The sequence below is a fragment of the Aquarana catesbeiana genome, linkage group LG03, assembly GCF_042186555.1.
Source record: "Aquarana catesbeiana isolate 2022-GZ linkage group LG03, ASM4218655v1, whole genome shotgun sequence".
Taxonomy (NCBI): domain Eukaryota; kingdom Metazoa; phylum Chordata; class Amphibia; order Anura; family Ranidae; genus Aquarana; species Aquarana catesbeiana.
Genome location: NC_133326.1, coordinates 719,603,196 through 719,626,430, shown reverse-complemented (window position 1 = coordinate 719,626,430; position 23,235 = coordinate 719,603,196). Strand labels below are relative to the sequence as shown.

Below are 23,235 nucleotides of genomic sequence, written 5' to 3'. Positions count from 1 at the left end.
CTAATGGTTTCTATTCCATCCTATTTCCTGCTTGTTAGGAATATGGATGGCCATTTCATATGTACATAGCCTGGTCACTGTTCTACTATAAGGGGAACCCCAAATCCCATGGATGAGATTACAAAGAGAAAGATTTCCTCAGAGAGAGGAGAAGACATGAGAAGAGGACAGGTGATGGAAGAGTCTACATGGGTGAGGATGGAGGACACCCAGAGATAGAAGGAAACACTGAGAGACGGGAACAATCACAAGACGTCACATTTCTCCATCACTGCAGATCACACATTTCTCTTACCCTAATTCCTGAATTTTACTCTCCGGGTTCATCAGAAAGGAAAGAGAATCACACTTCATTTCAACTTCTGAAGAGGAGGAATCTTCTTCTTCATCTTCTGCATTGTCCTCTCCATGACCATCTTTACTGGAAAAAGTACAATGCAGAAATCTAAAAGCCAATAATGAGATAATAATCAGCACCAAGAATGTATGACCTCTGACACCAAGAATAACAATGTAACATCCAACATTTCCCTTCCACATGGCTGCCTTCCCTCTGGCTCTACAGTCTCATACTGGACCTGATGTGGACTTGGTGACTATAAGTGGTCTTTGAAGTCACACTCCAGACAAAACTTTAAGGAGAACCCTGATATGTATACGGGGTCTCCGGCCTTCCTACACAGGGGTTTTCATTCATCAACAGCTTCTGGAAAATCCTGGAACACCACTTTGGTTCCAGATATAAAATGCAGTCCAGACATTCCCATCTCCGCCCACTTCTGCAGACAATTGGCCCCTCCAATGTTGAGATGATGATGTCACATCCCTGGCATTATTTCCCTCTCCCAGACCTCTGAACATGAAGCTTTCCCTCCAAATTTTCTGTGTGATAAATGGTATAATTAGGGTCAGGGAAAGGGTTAATACGATGTAAATGATGTGATTGTTACCAGAAGTTGTGTAGAAGGTGATATGTGGGAACCACCATTTAGCTCTGGTTCACACAGCACAACATGAAAGTCGCAGCGACTTCCAGCTTGACTTTGCTCTACAACTTCCCGGCGACCAGGTGAGACTTCAAAGTAACTTTACTAAGGAGCATTCCTATGTGACTTTGATGGATCCGTGTTTATAGCATGTTTTGTCACACGGCAAAACATGCGTCTGCTAACAGTGATTCGGGCATCATTAACAATCAGGCTGCATTTACATCTGCATGATTCTGAATGCACATCAACCGCACAGAAATTGTGTTCTTTGCCGAACGTTTCAGAAATGTGCTGCGACCGTGGCCTGTACTCCAAAAATGGCAAGGCAAGCACGATGCATGTTTCCAAAACATGTGGCAAAGCATGCATTTTCCTGCAGGTTGCCGGGCATTCAGAAAAATTAACACGTGAACGAATGGTATCACAAATGCAACGTGTGTTGCTGCACATTTTCGAAAAGGAACAGCAAAGCATGCGTTTTATTGTGGGTTGGCGTGCGTTCAAAAACATGAAGATGCAAATGAATGGTAATGCAACCGTGCCACACATTTATGAAACGCACAGCAAAGCATGCATTTTCTTGCGGGTTGTAAATACGTTACCATTCATTCACATCTGCGCATTGCTTTGCTGTGCGTTTCATAAATGCACAGCAATGTATGTTGCACTTGCATTATTATTTATTTGCTTCTGCACATTTTTTAATGCAAGGCAGACCGCAATAATACATGCGCTTTGCTGTATGTTTCAAAAATGCACCGTAAGGCGCATTTCGCTTGTGTTACAATTTATTTACATCTGCACAAGTGTGGCGTGCATTGCTGTGCATTTTTAAGACATAAGAAAAAGCACACATTTTCTGTGTGGGTTGCCTCGTATTCGGAAACATGCAGATGTGAATGCTGGCTAATTGTTAATGACACCCCAATCACAGTTAGCAGATGCATGTTTTGCTGCCAAGATGCATGACGCTCCATGACTGAGAAGATTCTTGAGCTACAGTGCCTTGCAAATGTATTCACCCCCTTGGCATTTTTTGTGTTTTGTTGCCTCACAAACTGGAATTAACATGGATTAGCGGAGGATTTGCATCATTTAATTTACAGAACATGCTCACAACTTTGAAGATTTTTTTTTTATTGTGAAACAAACAACAAATAGTACAAAATAACAGAAAAAGTAAATGTGCATAACTATTCACCCCCCTAAAGTCAATACTTTGTAGAGCCACCTTTTGCGGCTATCACAGCTCCAAGTTACTTTGGATAAGTCTCTATGATCTTGCCACATCTTACCACTGGGATTTTTGCCCATTCCTCCTTGCAAAACTGCTATAGCTCCTTCAAGTTGGATGGTTTGTGAACAGCAATCTTTAAGTCTGACCACAGATTTTCTATTGGATTGAGGTCTGGGCTTTGACTAGGCCATTCCAACACATTTACATGTTTCCCTCAACACTCAAGTGTTGCTTTAGCAGTGTGTTTGGGGTCATTGTCCTGCTGGTCATTGTCCTCCCTCAACTCTGACCCGTTCCCCAGTCCCAACTGCTGAAAAACATCCCCACAGCATGATGCTGCCACCAACATGTTTCACTGTGGGGATGGTGTTCTTTGGGTAATGTGATGTGTTGGGTTTGCGACAGACATAGCATTTTCTTTCATGGCCAAAAAGTTCAATTTTAATCTCATCAGACCAGAGCACCTTCCTCCATACATTTTGGGAGTCTCCCACATGTCTTTTCGCAAACTCAAAACGTGCCATTTTCTTTTTTGCTGAAAGTAATGGCTTTCTTCTGGCCACTCTACCATAAAGCCCAACTCTATGGAGCCTATGGCTTATTGTCATCCTATGTACAGATACTCCAGTCTCTCCTGTGGAACTCTGCAGCTCCTCCAGGGTTACCTTAGGTCTCTGTGTTGCCTCTCTGATTAATGTCCTCCTTGCCCGGTCTGTGAGTTTTGGTGTGCGGCCGTCTCTTGGAAGGTTTGCTCATGTGCCATGTTCTTTCCATTTGGTTATGATAGATTTGATGGTGCTCCTAGGGATCATCAAAGATTTGGATATTTTTTTATAACCTAACCCTGACTTGTACTTCTCAACAACATTGTCCCTTACTTGTTTGGAGAGTTCCTTGGTCTCCATGGCAGTGTTTGGTTAGTAGTGCCTCTTGCTTAGGTTTGCAGCCTCTGGGGCCTTTCAAAAAGGTGTGTATATGTAATGACAGATCATGTGACACTAATGCCGCATACACACAATCAGAAATTCCGCCAGCAAAAGTCTGATGTGAGCTTTTCGTCTGAAATTCTGACCATGTGTATGCTCCATTGGACTTTTGCTGGCGGAATTCCCGCCAGCAAAAGATTGAGAGCAGGTTCTCTATTTTCCAGTCGCAAAAAGTTCCTATCGGAAATTCCGTTCGTCTGTATGCAAAAAACCATTCATGCTCAGAAACAAGTACGAGACGGAAGCGCTCAGTCTGGTAAAACTAGTGTTCGTAATGGTAATAGCACATTCGTCACGCTGTAAATTTTTTGATCTTTTAATGCAGCGCATTCTTTTGTTCTTTATAAGGCTAGAAGAATGAAGTTGTTTTGCTGCTGATATTCACACAGAGTTCTGACAAACGTATTTCTTTATTATTTCTTGTGATCTCCTAAATAATATTTTTATTTTTTAAAGCCAGATCTCCATAATAAAGTTTAGAATTATTTTTTATAGTGATTTTTTTCCTTTTTTATTTAAATCAAGATCTCCTTTTTTTATTATTATTTTAAAATTATTTTCTAGTGATCCCCATCATTTTTTTTTTATTTTTTTGAGTGTCAAGTTTCCACAACAACATTATTATCTTGTATTTTTTTAACCTCCAGGAGGTTGGTGTTGGTGTCCCTTGTTAATTTGACATTGTATTTTTGAAATGTACCTGCCTACTCACAAACAAACTGTCCTTTTTTTAAATAAAAACACATAGGCAAGTATTTGCTGAAAACAAAATTACCATTTATTCTGGGTCATAACAAAAGAAAAAGGGAAGGCAACGCTGGAGAGACTGCAGAAATTTGCAAAGACTTTGTACCCCAGGGCAGACATCAACTACTTGAAAAAGAAAATTGGTAGCCTGAGGAGTGTATACAATAGGGAGCACAATCTAGTTCTGGACTCCGAGAGATCAGGCACAGCAGCAGATGACATATATGTCCCCAGGCTGTGGTATTACAACAGCCTGCGTCTTCTGTCAGACCAGACTGAACCCAGGCTATCACTCTCTTGTCTTCCTTCTATGCTTCCCTGCACGCTGTGGCTTTGTTCGTGGAGTTGTGGCAGGAGGTGGAGGAGGTATAGGAGATGGAGGAGGATGGATGAACTCCGAAAGGTAATGAGGCCAAGTGCTGCCTCCTCCACGTTCCTCCCCTTCCTGGGCCCTTTGGGTGGAAGGCGGAGGGGAGGGACCTGGGATTGGGTCAGTCCACTGGGCTGCCACTTCCCCCTGCCACCTCCTGGCTGCCATTTCCCCCTGCCACCTCCTGGCTGCCACATTCCAGACCCTCATCCTGGCTGAGGCTTTCCTGTGTATAAAAAAGGGACATAGTTTTAGTTTTTGCTTCATCAATCACACACAATTTTCAGCTCATGACTGTTGCAAATTAAATGTTAATAAATAGAAAAGACTAGCATTCTGACCCCAGCATTTTTCATTCTTGTCCCAATCATTTTTGGCCAGTACTGTCTATTGATATGTAAAATACTTTTTGTTCAATCATTAATTTCTTATCAAAAAGAAAATCTAGTTAACATCCTTAATTTTAGGATAACAAATATGTAGAAAAATACTATACCTGCCTCAAGCTGGGCTCCTCCACTTCTTCCTGGATGGAAAGCCCAGGTTGGTCCATGGAAGCCTCAGCTAGGGTGGAAGGAAGTGTGGAAAGTGATGACCTCACTTCAGTCTGGTCTTCCAGAAAACACATTTTGTTGTAGTACCACAGACTGGGTACATACAGGTCATCTGCTGCTGCTCCTGACCTCTGGGATGCCAGGACCTTATTACGCTCCTTCTTGTATGTGCTCCTCAAGCTACCAATTTTCCTGTCCAAAAAAAATTGCTGTCTGCGTTGGGGACCTCTGTCTTCACAAATTCCAGCAGTTTCTCCAGCGCTGCCTTCCTAGCTGGTCTGTTATGGTATACATTTTGTTTGACCTTGCCACAAACTGGACAGCTCCCTGTACCTATCAACAAACTGGCTCATAAACTATGCCTTTTTGAACGAATTCATTATTTCTGCAAGACAAAAAACAAGAGAAAAACCCTAATGTCGGCACTTCCTCCACTCACAGATCCTACTACTGATGCACGCGCGTTATGCTTTATATACACTGCGCATGTGTGAAACTCCGCCCATGTCGCCCGCCCCAGACGTTCTTTCTACAATATTCCCCGCCCCTTCTCTTTCGGTGCAGTTGGAGAGGACATGGCGGAGACACAGCAGGTGCGTAATTCCAGTAACAACGAGGAAAGTCCGGAGCCAGAAACGTCCCGATCCCAGAGGAGATATAAGGCCTCAAATATGTCCTTTGTAGAGATGGTGGACATCTTGAAGAGGGCAGACTATGATGGGAAGTATGGACCTTACCTAAACCCAAATGTGAGAAAGGCCAAGATCATGTCTAAAGTTGTGAGAAGGCTGCACAGGAAATTTGGGGTACGACGATCCAAGGAGCAATTGAGGAAACACTGGTCAGACCTGAAATTGAGGGAGCAAAATCAGTACAGAAAGATCAAGAAAGTTCTTCTAAAAAGTAAGTATTTGTCCTGTGTCCCTATTATTATTATTACTTGCATGAAGCTCCATGTGGTTTTCTTTACTGTTGCACAGTTTAAAATGGCAACTTTCAGGCTCGTGGGCACAGTAATCGGTCGTAGTAAACATCGTTTGTTCGCCCACTAATAATACGATTTTTTTGCAGATACAGGGTTAACTACATTTGGTCATGCCTATTTGTATTTAAATAAGTTTAGTACATTGTTGTCTAGATGTGTTTGTAACTAGAATGAAATGCAAACTTGATTCAGTGTAATGTAAGGAGAGGACACTCAGCAGCTGTTTACACATCTGGACACAGGAGCACTAGTGTGGGACACCAGAACAAACTTTTAGGGTGTCCCACACAGGTGTTCCAGGGGATACTAGGGGTGTCTCCATGTGTGAATATTGTCCAAAAAAGTTAAGTATTCCAGCATGAAGAAAAGGAAAAAATCATGTATTCAGCTTGGAACTCTGCCAAAACAGACAATTGTACCACACTTCCAAGCAATGTTTCAGCATAGATATAGAGAGAACCAGTTCATCCATGCATAATCAGCCAAAAAGATTTCCAATATATTCAGTCATGAAGCAGAACACACTTGGGCACACAAAGTTTGATTCAATTGGTGCGCAAGACTGCAAGGATCTGAAGCTGATTATGAAAACCCCGGAGCCGTCTTATGTAAATTTTTACACATCAGCCGTAGGTCTATAGCCTGTAAAACGACATGGAAGCTTATGAAAAGGGAACATACCAGTCCGCTTGGGGTTCTTACCCTTATCTTTACTACAGGTGCTTGACCAGAAAACGTCTTTCACACGTCAATTGTAGACAGGTCCAACAGACAGAGACAGGCTGCGGTCAGGATGAGTTCCTTATATCCAGCAGAGTGATCACTTGTCCGCATAGAGAGCAGTGGATCTAATTGCATGCGGTTCATCCGTTTCACTGTGCAGGTCGCTCAGCTATGTTTAGCCAGCAGAGGGCACTCTCTAATAAGTCCATACCAATGCTTTTGCCTTCAATGTTTCCGTGCAAGAAGTCATCTTGCAATCAATAATATGAAGCCGCTCAGGAGCACAGGGGGGAGCTGCCAGCATCTATGGCATCACTATGTCGACGCGTTTCTTGCTTTAAACAAGCACTTCATCTGGACATTGTGCATGTAATATCACTATCCTTAAATAAGGCCTCCTGGCCAAAGTATCAATCGCATATTGGATTATGTATCACCATCTTGTGGTTACAACTTAAAACTACACTTAGTCAAAAAAGAAGAAAGACAGGTGAGGCTTCCCAGATCGCCATAGAGGCAACATAAGCTACAAATAATACTTGAGGTTTTACCTCCAGATAATACCTGACATATTTGGGGAGATCACCCGATTAGCAAATAATAATGATGCACACATGGATAATAGAGAACGTTTAGGTTTACTATAGGGCAAACCACAACTAAAGATGTATGTTCTCAAATGATATGGAGAAAACAAGGCTCATCTTGTGGGCAATGAACTAATCTGGGCATGTGACCGTGCAGTGGCCCGGGGATATCCCCGTATGACATATATCAGATGAACAGTCATGGCTTTATAAAGGAGGGACCCCCCTAAGGTTCCAGAAAGACTTTCAGGCTTAACTCAACATTGAGGCCCATTGGCTGAAGGGTCTGGAGCCTAAATATCCATAATTTTTCTTTCCTCATAAGTACAGTATCATAATCGCCCCTGTGGTCAGAGAGATTGAGGGCAAAAAAATCCCTTTACACTGAGTCCCAATAGATTTTCTTGAAATTTAGGGAAATTGTGGGCTATTGGGGTCTCTTCCTCTAGTCTAATACTTTTTAAATGTTCAGCAAACTTGACTCGTAACTGGCGCTTAGTTTTGCCAACATACAACATGTGACAGGGGCATTCTAAAATATAGGGGACCCTCGATGTGCTGCAATTAATAAACAATTTGATTTCATATTCATTAGTAGAGTCTGAGTCATGGAATGTTTTGGTGTGGTCAACAAATTTGCAAATGCCGCAGTGCCCACAGGGGAATATGCCCTTTACCCTGGGCAAATCCGTGAGCCAGTTTCTGCTAATGGGTCATCTGAATTCTGACTCAACCAAATCATCCTTCAGATTTCTGGCTCTTTTGGCCACCATTAGTGGTTTGTCACCTACAATCGCTTTCAATGTGTCTGACCTAATAAGGATGTGCCAGTGGTTGGATAGAATGGAGCCATTGTACGCCAAAGGGAGTGATAAACCTGACTGGTTCATTCAGATTGCCCATATTTCCCTTCTGGGGTACAAGCAAATCAGCCCTGGTTTTCTTCCCCGCAATCATTTTGGGCCTTCGGAAAATGCCATGTGAGTACCTGCATTCTCGAAATCGCTGATAATAATTGCTCAGATTCACGCCGGTAATCCTCCTTAGTGGAACAGTTCTTCCGGATACAGAGGAACTGTCCCACAGGAATACCCCGTATCAGAGAGCGGGAGTGGTGACTGTCGGCTCGCAGCATGGTATTGGCAGCTGTCTCCTTCCGGAATGTTTTGGTGACCAATTCACCATCCTCAATTCTAATTGAGAGGTCCAGGAATGAGATTTCATGAGGGTCCGCAACATAGGTCAGCCTTATGTTGCGTGTGTTGTGACCCAGTTCTTCCATGAAATCTGAGAGTTCCTGGCGAGTGCCGGCTCTACACCATCAGCACATCATTAATTTACCGTAGCCACAGGTGGGCGTGGTCACGGTACATTGACGAAGCGTAAACCCTCTCCTCCTCCCACCATGTGAGGTGGAGATAGGCGTATGCCGGTGCCCATGGGGCTCCCATGGAGGTCCCCCAGAGCTGTTGATAGTAGTGGTCCGCAAATTGAAAAATGTTGTTCTTGAGAGCCATCTCCAATAATTCTAGAATAAATTAATTTTGCGCACCCATGTTGGGAAATCTCTGGTCAAGAAAATGGTGTACAGCTAGTATTCCCCATTCGTGTGGGATAGACGTGCAAAGGGATTCCACGTCTATCCCAACAAGAGACTGTCTGAGACCACAGCTTCAGGTAATAGATGTATGCCTGCATATTTATAATACATGTTGTGTCTTTTGATTTTAGGTGATGTGCATGTTGTGGAAGAACGAATCTCCTCATTTTTACCAGTGAAAGTGCACAAATGCTAATCCAGGACATAATGGTGTGTAGTCAGGATTTAGACATCATAAAGCAAAAAAACAATGATGTTGAACAAAAACTGAAGAACATGATTGATGTATTAGGGAGAATCTAAATAACAACAAAATGACACCATTTTATAATTTTTTTGAGAAATTTCCTAAAGTTTTAATACATTTTAAAAGCCAAATTTTGAAGATGCACACAGTGTGTCAACATGTGCTATCTGGCATCATGGGATATCAATGTACGCGTTTTGTGTGTGCAACCTCTTCCTCGCAACTCAAGTAGGTGAGAGGAAGGGGTTGCACCCCCAAAACACGTCCTGTGATCCCCCATGAGCTAGCACATGTTGACATTAGGCATGGGATCAGGAGGGAAATCCACATTTTGAATCCCAATTTTTGTGCATCTTTAAAATTTGGCTTTTACAGGGGTCACATCACCCCATGTGATGAAGGCAATATCAACACAGTTTTGACATACTAATGTCTGATATTGCCTTCACTTTTTATACGTTGAACTTTGTAAGTTCCAGAGTTGTGTATGTTATGGTTTGAAACATGCCTGTTAAAGCAAAATATAAAACTAAAAATGTCAAACTTAATTAAACAAAGATCTATTTTTGGTGGAAACATTTTTATACTCAACAATTAGGGATGGGCTTTATGTTCGGGTCGAACATAAGTTTGACTCGAACATTGGCTGTTCGCATGTTCGCCGAATAGCGAACAATTTGGGGTGTTCGCGGAAAATTTGAAAGCCGCGGAACACCCTTTAAAAGTCTATGGGAGAAATCAAAAGTGCTAATTTTAAAGGTTAATATGCAAGTTATTGTCATAGTGTCATAGTGTTTGGGAACCTGGGTCCTGCCCCAGGGGACATGTATCAATGCAAAAAATAGTTTTAAAAACGTCCGTTTTTGCGGGAGCAACGATTTTAATAATGCGTAAGTGAATGAATAAGTGAAACAATAAAAGTGTAATATTCCTTTAAATTTCGTACCTGGGGGTGTCTATAGTATGCCTGTAAAGTGGCACATGTTTCCCGTGTTTAGAACAGTCTGACAGCAAAATGACATTTCTAAAGGAAAAAAGTCATTTAAAACTACTCGCGGCTATAATGAATTGTCGGTCCTGGCAATACACATAAAAGTCATTGAAAAAAACGGCATGGGATTCCCCCACAGGAGAACCCCGAACCAAGATTACAAAAAAAAACGCGTGCAGGTCCCCCCAAATTCCATATCAGGCCCTTCAGGTCTGGTATGGATATTAAGGGGAACCCCACGCCAAAATTAAAAAAACAAAATGGCGTGGGGGTCCCCCTCAAAATCCATACCAGACCCTTATCCGAGCATGCAACCTGGCAGGCCACAGGAAAAGAGGGGGGACGAGAGAGCGCCCCCCCTCCTGAACCATACCAGGCCACATGCCCTCAACATTGGGACGGTGCTTTGAGGTAGCCCCCCAAAGCACCTTGTCCCCATGTTGATGGGGAGAAGGGCCTCATCCCCACAAACCTTGCCTGGTGGTTGTGGGGGTCTCCGGGCGGGGGGCTTTAACAAGGGGACCCCCAGATCCCGGCCCCCCCCGTGTGAATTGGTAATGGGTACAAACGTACCCCTACCATTTCACAAAAAAAGTGTCAAAAATGTTAAAAAAGACAATAGACGGCTTTTGACAATTCCTTTAATGTCTTCGTCTTTCCCCGATTCTTCTTCCGTCTTCTTCTTGTCTTCCTTCGGTGTTCTTCTTCTTCCTCCATCTTGTTCTTCCCCCGCTTCTTCCTCTAGCTTCCTCTGCTTCTTCCTCCGGTCTTCTCGTCCGGCATATTCCTCTGGCTTCTTCTTCCCCACTTCGTCCTCCGGACGATCCGCCTCAATGGGAGTCTCCCACTGTGTGACGCTCCTGTTCTTGTGACAGCTCTTATATAACGGAGGGCAGGGCCAGACGGTGACCCCGCCCCCTCTGATGCACGGGGACTTCCCTATGGCTTTCCCCATGGTGTCAGAGGGGGCGGGGTCAACCGTTTACGTAAACGGGTGACCCCGCCCCCCTCTGACATCATGGGTAAAGCCATAGGGAAGTCCCCGTGCATAAGAGGGGGCGGGGTCACCGGGTGGCCCCGCCCTCCTTTATATAAGAGCTGTCACCTGAACATAAGTCGCAGCTGGTATATCATGCCAGTTACTATTTTTTATTCTGCCTTTGTTAGCACTTTACATCCTTTTTGAGGAATCAGACATCCATGGGCTTCTTATCTTACCTCCTACTTTTACATTATTCACCCTATAGTGGTTTTGCTCCTTGGTCTGGTTTCGTGAGCCAATCGGCTCACTTCTACGTCCTGTAGCTGCAATGCGCGCCACGTGATTTCCCCGCCCCCTCTTTGGAGCGGGTGGATACCGTTGCGCTGCTCATCGATGCCTCGTGACACACACCATGCGTGTGGCGTTGTATGAATGTCGTCACGCTGGTGGCATTTTCCATCTGCGGCCAGTGTGAGGGGTTTTTGATGCCTACGCCAAATGATTTTGTCATTCTGCCGTTGGCGCCTTTTCCTCTCCCGGCATGCCTACGTGACGTTAGATAGCGCTTGGACGTTCGGGCCCTTATAGGCCTCACTTGGGGCTGGTTGTCCACATTGATGGCTTATTTTCATTACTAGGCTAACACTCATTTACCGCACATTGTGGTTGCCTGCAGTCCAATACTAGGTAATATAGACAGCTATATTTATATAATTGCATTACATAGTACTCATCCAAGTACAGCAATTATTAATTATTTATAATTTTTTATCTCTCTTAGAGGCTAATCTTGATGTGCTCAGCCATTACCTATGTTTCCTATGAGCCTCCGGTGTACGGACACCTGTCCTCAGTGTGTGGGGCCATAGGGGGCACCTGCTTGCACCACATGCTGCCACAGCTCCCGGACAAGATGCCCTTAGGGGAGTCTCCAGCTCTCGTGGTTGCACCGCCACATGGTGGTTGTGAGTACTTTTTAGAAGAGTTCATATTTTTCAACCAGATTGTCCCTATAGTGTCCCCCCCTCAAAGGCAGTGATTTAGATACTTTTATATCTCTTTTCAGATATTATGACATTGCTGCTCCTGAAGAGTGGATAAAAATACTCCACAAAACACATAGAGCCTTAGTATATGCAATGCTTTACTGAATATGTATCTCATTTTATTCATATGGACATTTGCAAAGCGATCAGTGATTTCAAGTAAATAGGAAGTTTTTCAATTGGTGTAGTCCAAGTCTCTATGTACTGTCATGTATTTCATGTTCCTAATATGTATATATATGAATTTTACTGTTTTACTATGCATTTCCTGTATAAATCTTCTTTTGATTTACATTAAATATGCCGTGGTTGACCCCCGATTGGTGATTGCATGTTTCATTCAAAGTCCCACTTTGCTCCCTTTTTTTCACCTGAACAGAAGCGTCACACAGCGGGAGACTCCCATTGAGGCGGATCGTCCGAAGGACGAAACGGGGAAGAAGAAGCAGGAGTAAGATGCCGGACGAGAAGACCGGAGGAAGAAGCAGAGGAAGATAGAGGAAGAAGCAGGGGAAGAACAAGATGGAGGAAGAAGAAGAACACCGAAGGGAGACCGGAAGAAGATGGAAGAAGAAGCGGGGAAAGAAGATGACATTAATAAAGGAATTGTCAAAAACCGTCTAGTGTCTTTTTTAACATTTTTGACACTTTTTTTGTGAAATGGTAGGGGTACATTTGTACCCCATTACCAATTCACACAGGGGGGGCTGGGATCTGGGGGTCCCCTTGTTAAAGGGGTCTTCCAGATTCCGATAAGCCCCCCCGCCTGCAGACCCCCACAACCACCGGGCAAGGGTTGTGAGTATGAGGCCCTTCTCCCCATCAACAAGGGGACAAGGTGCTTTGGGGGCTACCCCAAAGCACCCTCCCAAAGTTGAGGGCATGTGGCATGGTACGGTTCAGGAGGGGGGGCACTCTCTCGCCCCACCTCTTTTCCTGCGGCCTGCCAGGTTGTGTGCTCAAATAAGGGTCTGGTATTGATTTTGAGGGGGACCCCCACGCCATTTTTAAAAAGAATTTTGGCGCGGGATTCCCCTTAATATCCATACCAGACCTGAAGGGCCTGGTATGGAATTTGGGGGGACCCCTACGCATTTTTTTTTTTAATTTTGGTTCGGGGTTCCCCCTGTGGGGGAATCCTATGCCGTTTTTTTCAATGAATTTTATGTGTATTGCCGGGACCGACAATTCATTATAGCCGCGAGTAGTTTTAAATGACTTTTTTTCCTTTGAAATGTCATTTTGCTCTCTAAACACGGGAAACATTCCGCCACTTTACAGGCATACTATAGACACCCCAGGTACGAAATTTAAAGGAATATTACACTTTTATTGTTTCACTTTAAGCATTATTAAAATCACTGCTCCTGAAAAAATGGCTATTTTTGAAACTTTTTTTGCATTGATACATGTCCCCTGGGACAGGACCAAACACTTTTTATGACAATAACTTGCATATAAGCCTTTAAAATTAGCACTTTTGATTATTCATGTTTGTGTCCCATAGACTTTAACGGTGTTCGAACAAATTTTTTGCCTGTTCGCATGTTCTGGATGCGAACCGAACCGGGGGGGGGGGGGGTGTTTGGCTCATCCCTATCAACAATGTGTGGCTTCTTCTTTCAATGCTCAATACCAGTTTTTGTATTAAGTTGGTGTTTACAGTGACAATGGTGGTTATTTAATAAAGCAAAATCCACTTGGCACTATAAGTGCACTAGGTGAACCTAGGAAACAGCTAAAAGAAACACAAGCAGTAAATCAAATTCAAGATGATTTCAGATCAAAATAATTTTTTAGTTTATAAAAGAATCAAAAATGGCCCCCTTACCCGTAAAATAGTTCAGATACTTTTGCCACACATCACGTGCGCTTTGGGGGGGCAAGCCAGGGCAGCCAGCTTCAAGGGCCGTCATTGTATTTATGTCCTGAATTGTGGCCTCAGGCCCAACTGAGGCCACATAATTTGGAGCATTTCTCCTTAAATAATTATGGAAAATACAGTAAGCTAGCACTATGTGATTCAGTTTATACTCCGCCATATTGATTGCTGTAAGGAATAGGCAGAACCAGCTGGCCATTATACCAAACGCATTCTCCACCACTCTTCTGGCTCTGGCCAGCTGGTAATTAAAAACCCTCTTCTCCGGGGTGAGGGTCCTCTGGGGGAATGGCCTCATCAGATGTTCACCCAGGCCAAATGCTTCATCTGCGACAAACACAAATGGGAGTCCTTCCACGTTCTCTTCCGCAGGTGGCAATCCCAAGCCACCACTCTGGAGACGTCCGTAGAACTAGGTCTGGGCAAAGACTCCACCATCTGACATCCGGCCATTCTTCCCTACGTCCACATATAAAAACTCATATGTCGCCGACACCACCGCCATCAACACTATACTATGAAACCCCTTATAGTTAAAATAGTATGACCACGAGTGGGGTGGTGGGACGATATGGACGTGTTTCCCATCAATTGCCCCACCATAGTTGGGAAAGTCCCAATGCTCGGCAAACTGGGAGGCCACAGTCTGCCATTCCTGTGGCGTTGAAGGCAACTGTGGAGTCCAACCAGAAAAAATAACTTTTGCACATAACATTGCAAGCAGATTAGGCACAAACATTCTTGGCCAACATCAGTATAGCATTTATTTTAAGGAGTATTTGAAGACAAAAAGATAAGGTACACTTATCAGATCCCTCACCCCCTCTGATGGCCCATTGCAAAAATTTTAGGGGAGGGGTTCTAGATGAGTTTGGGACCACAAAAAAAAAGCCTCTGGCACTCTGCCTGAATTTAACCACTTCAGCCCCGGAAGGATTTACCCCCTTCCTGACCAGAGCACTTTTTGCGATTCAGCACTGCGTCACTTTAACTGACAATTGTGCGGTCGTGCGACATGGCTCCCAAACAAAATTGACGTCCTTTTTTCCCACAAATAGAGCTTTCTTTTGGTGGTATTTGATCACCTCTGTGGTTTTTATATTTTGCGCAATAAACAAAAAAAGCGACAATTTTGAAAAATACGCATTATTTTTTACTTTTTGCTATAATAAATATCCCCAAAAATATATATTTTTTCCTCAGTTTAGGCCAATACATATTCTTCTACATATTTTTGGTAAAAAAAAAAAAAAAATTTGCAATAAGCGTTTAGTGATTGGTTTGCGCAAAAGATATAGCGTCTACAAAATAGGGGATAGTTTTATGGCATTTTTATTGATAATTTTTTTTTTACTAGTAATGACGGCGATCAGCGATTTTTATCATGACTGCTTCATTATGGCGGACACATCGGACACTTTTGGTGCGATTTTGGGACCATTCACATTTATACAGCGATCGGTGCAATTAAAAATGCATTGATTACCCACATAGCAAAAAATTAAAAGTGTAGCGCTATAAGCTCAATAAATGTGTACAATAAATAAATCTATCAAAATGATGTGAAACATGAAAAACCTTATACAATTAATGCAACTACTAAATAAAACTGTAGTGCACTAGATACACAAATATAACAGTGACTGTTATAAAAAAGCAATAACACATATGTGTATATAACACCTCAAATAATTGGTGAATAACATCAAAAGATATAATAGTCCATATCATATAAGTGAAAAAGATCAAAGAAGTCTATGGTGATAGTGCAAAAACGATGATGGGCGAATGCCTCCCAAATGCACAGGGGGATGATTAGACCCAATCAGGCAGGTAAGTGGACCGTGGTAGAACCGAAGGTGCATGAAAAGCTGAAATCAGTGCCAGGACCATCACCAGGAGAGTATGGAGGCTTACCAGAGTGAAATGGCCTGAAATGGCATACGCCATACAGGTCAAAAAAGCTTGATGACCAACAGGTCTAGGTAGCTTGCCTGGTCAGATGTCATCTCCTCTCGATAAGAAGGAAAATCCGCACGGCATCCACATCAATAGATACACCACCATAGGCCATTAGTTGGAATGGCCGCATCAGTTTTTTTTTCAGCTAGTACAAAAAAAAGACGCATTGATCATGCCAGAAATGCTGTGTCCTTGTCTCTTCCTGTGAGCTGAATCTGCTGGGTCAGCTCTCTGGGCAGTTCCTCTGTCTTCCCCTCTCCCTGGAGAGCTGACCCAGCAGATTGTGCTGTCTCAGAGCTCCCGGCGGGCGCGCGCGCCCGCAATCCGCCCCTTAGAGTGCAACGTACAGGTACGTTAATCTGCCTGTACGTGCCCTTCTGCCACAGTATATCTGTGTGAGGCGGTCGGGAAGCAGTTAAGGACACAAATAACATTTGTACACATTTTAGGGGGTGTTTAGGGTAAAGCACTACTATGGAGCTGACAAAATACATTGTTAAGTGACTAGGCTAGGTGTATATGGGCCCAGGATAGCATGCTGGGGAGGTTAGTGAAGGAAAATATGCATTAAGGACAAAAAAAAAGGACATTCACAGCATATTACAATCATGGTAATTAGGGAATGATGAAAGAAATACAATACATTGGCAAAATTAAATACATATAATGTGATGTTAAAGGAGAAAAAGGTACCCTAATATAGTCCTTCTGCAGGACTTATATGATGGCAGAACAGGTCTCTGGAATAATGATCCCCAGAGCCTGGGGGGAGACGCCTGTCAAGAACTTGAGGTCCTGCAGACTTCTCCCTGTCGCCAAGTACCGCAATGTGGCGACTAGCCTCTGCTCGGGAGTGATGGCTTGCCGCATGCAGGTGTCCTACTTCATAATATAAGGGGACAACAAAGCCAACAGATGGTGAAAAACGGGGTCCGTCATTCGGAGAAAATTCCTGAAATCATCAGGATTATTCTCCTGGATCTCCCGCAACAAAGGCATAAGACAGAATTGGTCACGCTGGAGCAACCAATTCTTCGTCCATGAACTCCTCCCCATCCTGTTCATTGGCTGGGCTTGGGTCAAAGCAGGAACCCCAACACCAAGCCCCTGCATAGCACAAACTCTACGACCAGTACGTAACCGCAACATGGCTACAAAAACGGTTGACTGGTCAGAACAAACTAACAGAAAGCACTGAAAAACAGAAAGGCCTGAGAAGAGCGAGCTGAAAATCAGAAACGAGCGGACAAGAACGCACTGAAAAACAAATAGGTACTATAATAATAATAATAATAATACGCACTGAAACCCAGATGCGAACTGACTACACGCACTGAAGAACAAATATGAACCCACAAGCACAAACTGAAGAGAAGTAACGATCTGAAATGCACGAGGCTGAAAAGCACGAATCGCCTCTCACCAAACTTCTACTAACACAAGATAAACATGAGATTAGCAGAAGGAGCCCAAAGGGTGGCACACTGGCTATTGAACTTCCCTTTTCTAGTGCCGTTGTATGTGTTGTACATCACCGCGTTCTTGGCGGTCAAAAGTTTGTGTGACCGTGTGTATGCAAGACAAGCTTGAGCGGAATTCCGTCTGAAAAACCATCCAAGTTCTGATCGTGTGTACGCGGTCTTAGGTTGCACACAGGTGGACATCATTTCACTAGTTATGTGACTTCTGAAGGTAATTGGTTGCACCAGAGCTTTTTATGGGCTTCATAACAAAAAGGGTGAATACATACGCACATGCCAATTATCATTTTTTTATTTCTGAAAAATAGTTTTATGTATATATTTTTCTAATTTTACTTCACCAACTTAGACTATTGTGTTCTGATCCATCACATATAATTCAGATTAAAAAAAATTGAACTAAAGGCTGTAATGTAACACAATAAGTAAAAAGCCAAGGGGGTGAATACTTTTGCAAGGCATTGTACTTTGGGGTGTTTGTTGCATGTAGGGCAGAACATTCCAGTGAATGGGCTCCCTAAACACAATGGGGGTTATTTACGAAAGGCAAATCCACTTTACACTACAAGTGAAAACTACAAGTGCAAAGTGCAATTGAAATTGCACTGAAAGTGCACTTGGAAGTGCAGTCGCTGTAAATATGAGGGGCAGGTCTGAAGGAGTGGAAGCTCTGCTGATTTTATTATCCAATCATGTGCAATGCTGTTTTTAAATTTTCCTTGCATGTCCCCCTCGGATCTACAGAGACCGCACTTCCAAGTGCACTTTCAGTGCAATTTCAAGTGCACTTTGCACTCGTAGTTGCACTTGCAGTGCAAAGTGGATTTGCCTTTCGTAAATAACCCCCAATGTGTGCTTACTCATGAAAAATACACAAATAATGTAAGTGGGAATGTGCGTTTCCGCTACGCTCACGCGTGACTGGGCTGTGTTTGGGAGGAATTTATTTAAGCAGCAAGGATGACCAGGGAGGAGAAGTGAGGTTTAAAGAAGCCTTAGAAGACGCAGCAACGTCTTAAAGATTCAGACAAATGTACAACTTTCTGGCGATTTTACATTGTAGTCTATGGGAGTCGTGCAGCACAAGAATCGCCCGAAAGTAGTGCAGGAAGTATTTTCTTTTGTCACAGTGACTCAAAACGCAGCAATGAGGACAACGCCCTATAAAATCTGTGTGTTTTCACCTGACCTGCGACTTTACATGTCACCAGAATGTCGCAGCTCGCTGGAAAATTGATGTAGTGTGAACCAGGGCTTAGGGATGAGGAAAGTGTGAGTTCCCAGGACTTCTAACAAGTGTAGTAGATAGAGAACATGTCTGATAATCACCATCATACTGTATACAGGTTCCTGCCCATTCTCTGAATTCAGTTAGGATATCCTCACACTCACTTACCCGACATCCTGACTCCTGTGTAGGAATGGAGATAGAAGTTTCTGGCACTCTGGACCCACAGTGAGATCTACAAGATGTAAAGACTGAAAACTTTCTCTCTTCAAACACTCCAAGCAATAGTTCAACTGCTTGGAATAATTCCTGTCCATCCACAAGTGACCAGTATGTGAGCCATACAGCTCCAAACTTGTACAACCAGACATGACTCTCCTAATGAAGTCCTTGTCCTGAGTCTCATACAGACAGAAGATGTTCTGAGTATAGAAAGTAGGATCAATGTCCTTCATGGCCCATTCTAGCATTGCAGGTCTGGCGCGAAGTGAGATGGTGATTCCTGTGACCTCTAAGAATGTCTTCACCTGATTTTCATTTAAGAAACCAAACAGGAATTGTACAGATAATGCTAAATGTGAGGAATTTGAATTGAGGTCACAGAATGATTTCTCTTTACAGATCTCTGGGAGGAAAGTACCTTCCATAGACCCAGACCCATCATCCATCACATAATAGAGAGCAGCAAGGAACTCCTGTACACTCAGGTGGATGAAGCTGTAGTAGGTTTGGGTGCGGACCTCCCAATAAAAGATGTTCTCATTCAGAAATACAGACTCCACCTCAGACAGAGAAAGTCCATGTCTTTCCAGATCTTTCTTCTCAAACAAGATTTGTTGGTTTAGAACTCCCTGATTTGCCAGAGCACACAGCTTCTTCAGGCAGGTTTGTTTCCTGTGTACAGATTGCTCCTTCTTGCTGTGATGAGTTAGTAAAACCTCCAGGTAGAGAAGGTAAATTGAAGTCATCGTCTGACACTGAATCAAAGCCAAATCTTTTCTTATTTTTTGTTTCATTACAGTGCAGATAATCCAGCATGTGATGGGGACGGCACACATGGTGTACACAACGTCATTGTCTTTTATTATACTGAGAACCTTGTCTGCATCTTTTTTATTTCCAAAGAATTTATGGACATATTCCTCTCGATCGTCCCTTGTAAATCCCTGGATTTCCACATTGCGAGAATCATCAATGAATGTGTTAAGTTTCTCCATGGCCAGTGACCTTGTGGTGATGATCAAAGAAGATTGTGGGAGAATGTGTCTCCTGAGCAAGCTTTGGAGAATCATTTCTTTGTGGGTTTCCATAGAAATGTCAAGACAACTCTCAGATTTCTCCTCCAGAGTCCACCTCAGTTCATCAAACCCATCAACTATGGTGAGAAGTTTTCTCTGACCTCCAGGATCCTCCAGAATAGACACAAGGTCATGTGAACTCAGTCTGCAGGTTTTGGATAAAAGTCCCACAAGACTTATGTTTCCAGGGATGGTGTTGATTTCTCTACAGCTCAGATAAAACACAAAGTCAAACTTGTCTTGGTAGAGATCTCCGGAGGCCCAGTCCAACATGATCTTCTTGGAGGTCATTGTCTTTCCAATCCCAGCAGCTCCTTGTAACACCACAATCTTAGGAATGAACCCACCTTCATCAATGTCAAAGAGGGCCTGGATTGTGAATGGGGATCTTTTCTCCATGATCTGTAGATGTCTTCTACCTGAGCTCCTTATTTCTTGTTCTTTTCCCTCTTTATTCTGGGGTCCCTTTATCATCAATACCTTGGTGAATCTTTTCTGTAGATGAACAGCCTCCCCCATAATGTAATTATATTCCTTAATCCTCAGGAACTTCTCTTTCGTAGACTCTCTGAGTTCCTTACTGATGCCTTTATGAGAGAGAAGAGAACATTTTATTGCTCATACACACATGAAATAGTATTTATAAGACAGAATTGGAAATATTGTATTCTAACCATAAACCCAAAGAATTTAACCCTAAAAGAAGATATTCTATGAAATATAGGAGGACTGTGGAAGCATCCAAACTGTGGACACATCATCCAGGCCAGAGGAGTAACTATAACCTTCAGGGCCCCAGTGCAAGAAACCATGAAGGGTCCCCCTGACTACTGGTGCCCTTTCCATCAGTCCCAGGGCCCTTCCCTCCAAGACTGGGGCTCTTCCCTCTGAGGCAGGGGCCCTTTCCACTTGTTCCTGTCATGGGGCCCTTTAAATGCCCTGCTACGACTTATCACGTGACTTGCAACACAAAGTCTCATGACATGTCAAAACACATTAATTTCAATGGATGCTGTCCTAATCCATGTGGCTCAAGTCGCAGCAACAAAGAAATAGGTTCCTGCAATACTTTTCTGTGACTTTGGTGTGATTTGAGTGCCATAGACCACAATCTTAAATCACAAAATTGCAAATAAGTCACAAATAAATTGCAAGCAAGTTGCACAACTTTGGGGTCACAGCCGTGTTAACTGAGCCCATGTTCTGCAGTGGCCCCCCTTCCTGCCATCTTGGGCCCCCCTACAGTGACGGAATGCCAGGGCAACCTTTGCGACCCTGGTAGTTCCACCACTGATCCAGACTACAATAAAACAAAAAGTTCATCCAGAAGAGATTTAATATCAGACGTGGATGACCTACTAACCTGTGTATCTGTTGTCATGTGTCATCTTCTTCAGTTTGGCTGGAAATAAAATTAGGGAAGTGATTAGTCCTGACAAACCTCTGAAATGTATAAAATAATAACTAAGAGATTTATTAGTGTAGCAGATCCTCCCGACATCATCATCCCACCAACCCTCTGTAGATTGGAGTCTCTCCTCCTCTAGGTGATGGGGAGTGTCTTTGTCTGCCTGGTAACATCTCAGCACATTGCAGTGACATGTGACCATGGTGGGGGACCAGAAAAGCCCCCAATTCTCTATGCAGGTTTACAGACACACACCTCCTCCAGGTGATGGGGAGTGTCTTTGTCTGCCTGGTAACATCTCAGCACATTGCAGTGACGTGTGACCATGGTGGGGGGACCAGAAAAGCTCCCAATTCTTTATGCAGGTTTACAGACCAGTGGCGTAGCGTGAGGGGTGCGGGGGGTGCCGTGGCCCCGGGCGCAAAATTTAGGGGGGCGCAATTTCGTGCCAGTAGTGTCACTACTGGCTGCCTCCTCCTAATTTCTTTTCCTGTGTCCCCCGCGCTCCGCCGCCATGTCTAGTGTTTTGCGCCTTGTGATTGGGCGTATGGGGGTCATGTGTGGCGTGGGGCTGGCCTATCCGCGATCACAGTCGCTCCTGAAGTCCCGCCTCCGCACATGACCCCCATTCGCCCAATCACAGTGCGCCGGGAAAAATGAATATGGCGGCCGGAGCGCAGGGGAGACGAGAGTGTGAGCGCCGGGGCAGATGTCTTCTCATCCTCCAGACCGATGCAACACAATAAGGTGAGAAATAGATAAACACAGGGGGGGGAGAAGAGACAGGCGCCGTATATGTAGTGTCAGTATAGGAAGACTAGGCAGGACAGTATAGTGTATAGTGTAGTGGACAGTGTAGTGTAGTGGTCAGTATAGTGTAGTGTAGTGGTCAGTATAGTGGTGTGGACAGTGTAGTATTGTGGTCAGTACAGTGTAGTGGACAGTGTAGTATTGTGGTCAGTACAGTGTAGTGGTCAGTGTAGTATTGTGGTCAGTGTAGTATAGTGGTCAGTACAGTGTAGTGGACAGTGTAGTATTGTGGTCAGTGTAGTATAGTGGTCAGTAAAGTGTAGTGGACAGTGTAGTATAGTGGTCAGTACAGTGTAGTGGACAGTGTAGTATTGTGGTCAGTACAGTGTAGTGGACAGTGTAGTGTAGTGGACAGTACAGTGTAGTATTGTGGTCAGTGTAGTATTGTGGTCAGTACAGTGTAGTGGACAGTGTAGTATTGTGGTCAGTACAGTGTAGTATTGTGGTCAGGACAGTGTAGTGGACAGTGTAGTGTAGTGGTCAGTACAGTGTAGTGATCAGTGTAGTATTGTGGTCAGTATAGTGTAGTGGACAGTGTAGTGTAGTGGACAGTGTAGTATTGTGGTCAGTACAGTGTAGTGGACAGTGTAGTGTAGTGGACAGTGTAGTGTAGTGGACAGTACAGTGTAGTATTGTGGTCAGTGTAGTATTGTGGTCAGTATAGTGGTGTGGACAGTGTAGTATTGTGGTCAGTACAGTGTAGTGGACAGTGTAGTATTGTGGTCAGTACAGTGTAGTGGTCAGTGTAGTATTGTGGTCAGTGTAGTATAGTGTTCAGTACAGTGTAGTGGACAGTGTAGTATTGTGGTCAGTGTAGTATAGTGGTCAGTACAGTGTAGTGGACAGTGTAGTATAGTGGTCAGTACAGTGTAGTGGGCAGTGTAGTATTGTGGTCAGTACAGTGTAGTGGACAGTGTAGTGGACAGTTTAGTGTAGTGGACAGTGTAGTGTAGTGGACAGTGTAGTGTAGTGGACAGTACAGTGTAGTATTGTGGTCAGTGTAGTATTGTGGTCAGTACAGTGTAGTGGACAGTGTAGTATTGTGGTCAGTACAGTGTAGTATTGTGGTCAGTACAGTGTAGTGGACAGTGTAGTGTAGTGGTCAGTACAGTGTAGTGGTCA

The 23,235-nt window shown here is 43.7% G+C and overlaps 1 protein-coding gene across 2 annotated transcripts in view; it reads right to left on the bottom strand.

Annotated features, from left to right (window-relative positions):
- LOC141133716 (NACHT, LRR and PYD domains-containing protein 3-like) overlaps positions 1-23,235 on the bottom strand; it is an 87,020-nt gene that overhangs the window by 29,409 nt on the left and 34,376 nt on the right. For both annotated transcript variants that reach the window (XM_073623236.1, XM_073623237.1), the window contains exons 4-6: positions 21,259-21,297; positions 18,766-20,482; positions 296-445 (exon numbers count right to left, since the gene is read on the bottom strand). In XM_073623236.1, coding sequence (XP_073479337.1) covers positions 296-445; positions 18,766-20,482; positions 21,259-21,297 — 1,906 coding nt within the window. The remainder of the gene's footprint in view (positions 1-295; positions 446-18,765; positions 20,483-21,258; positions 21,298-23,235) is intronic.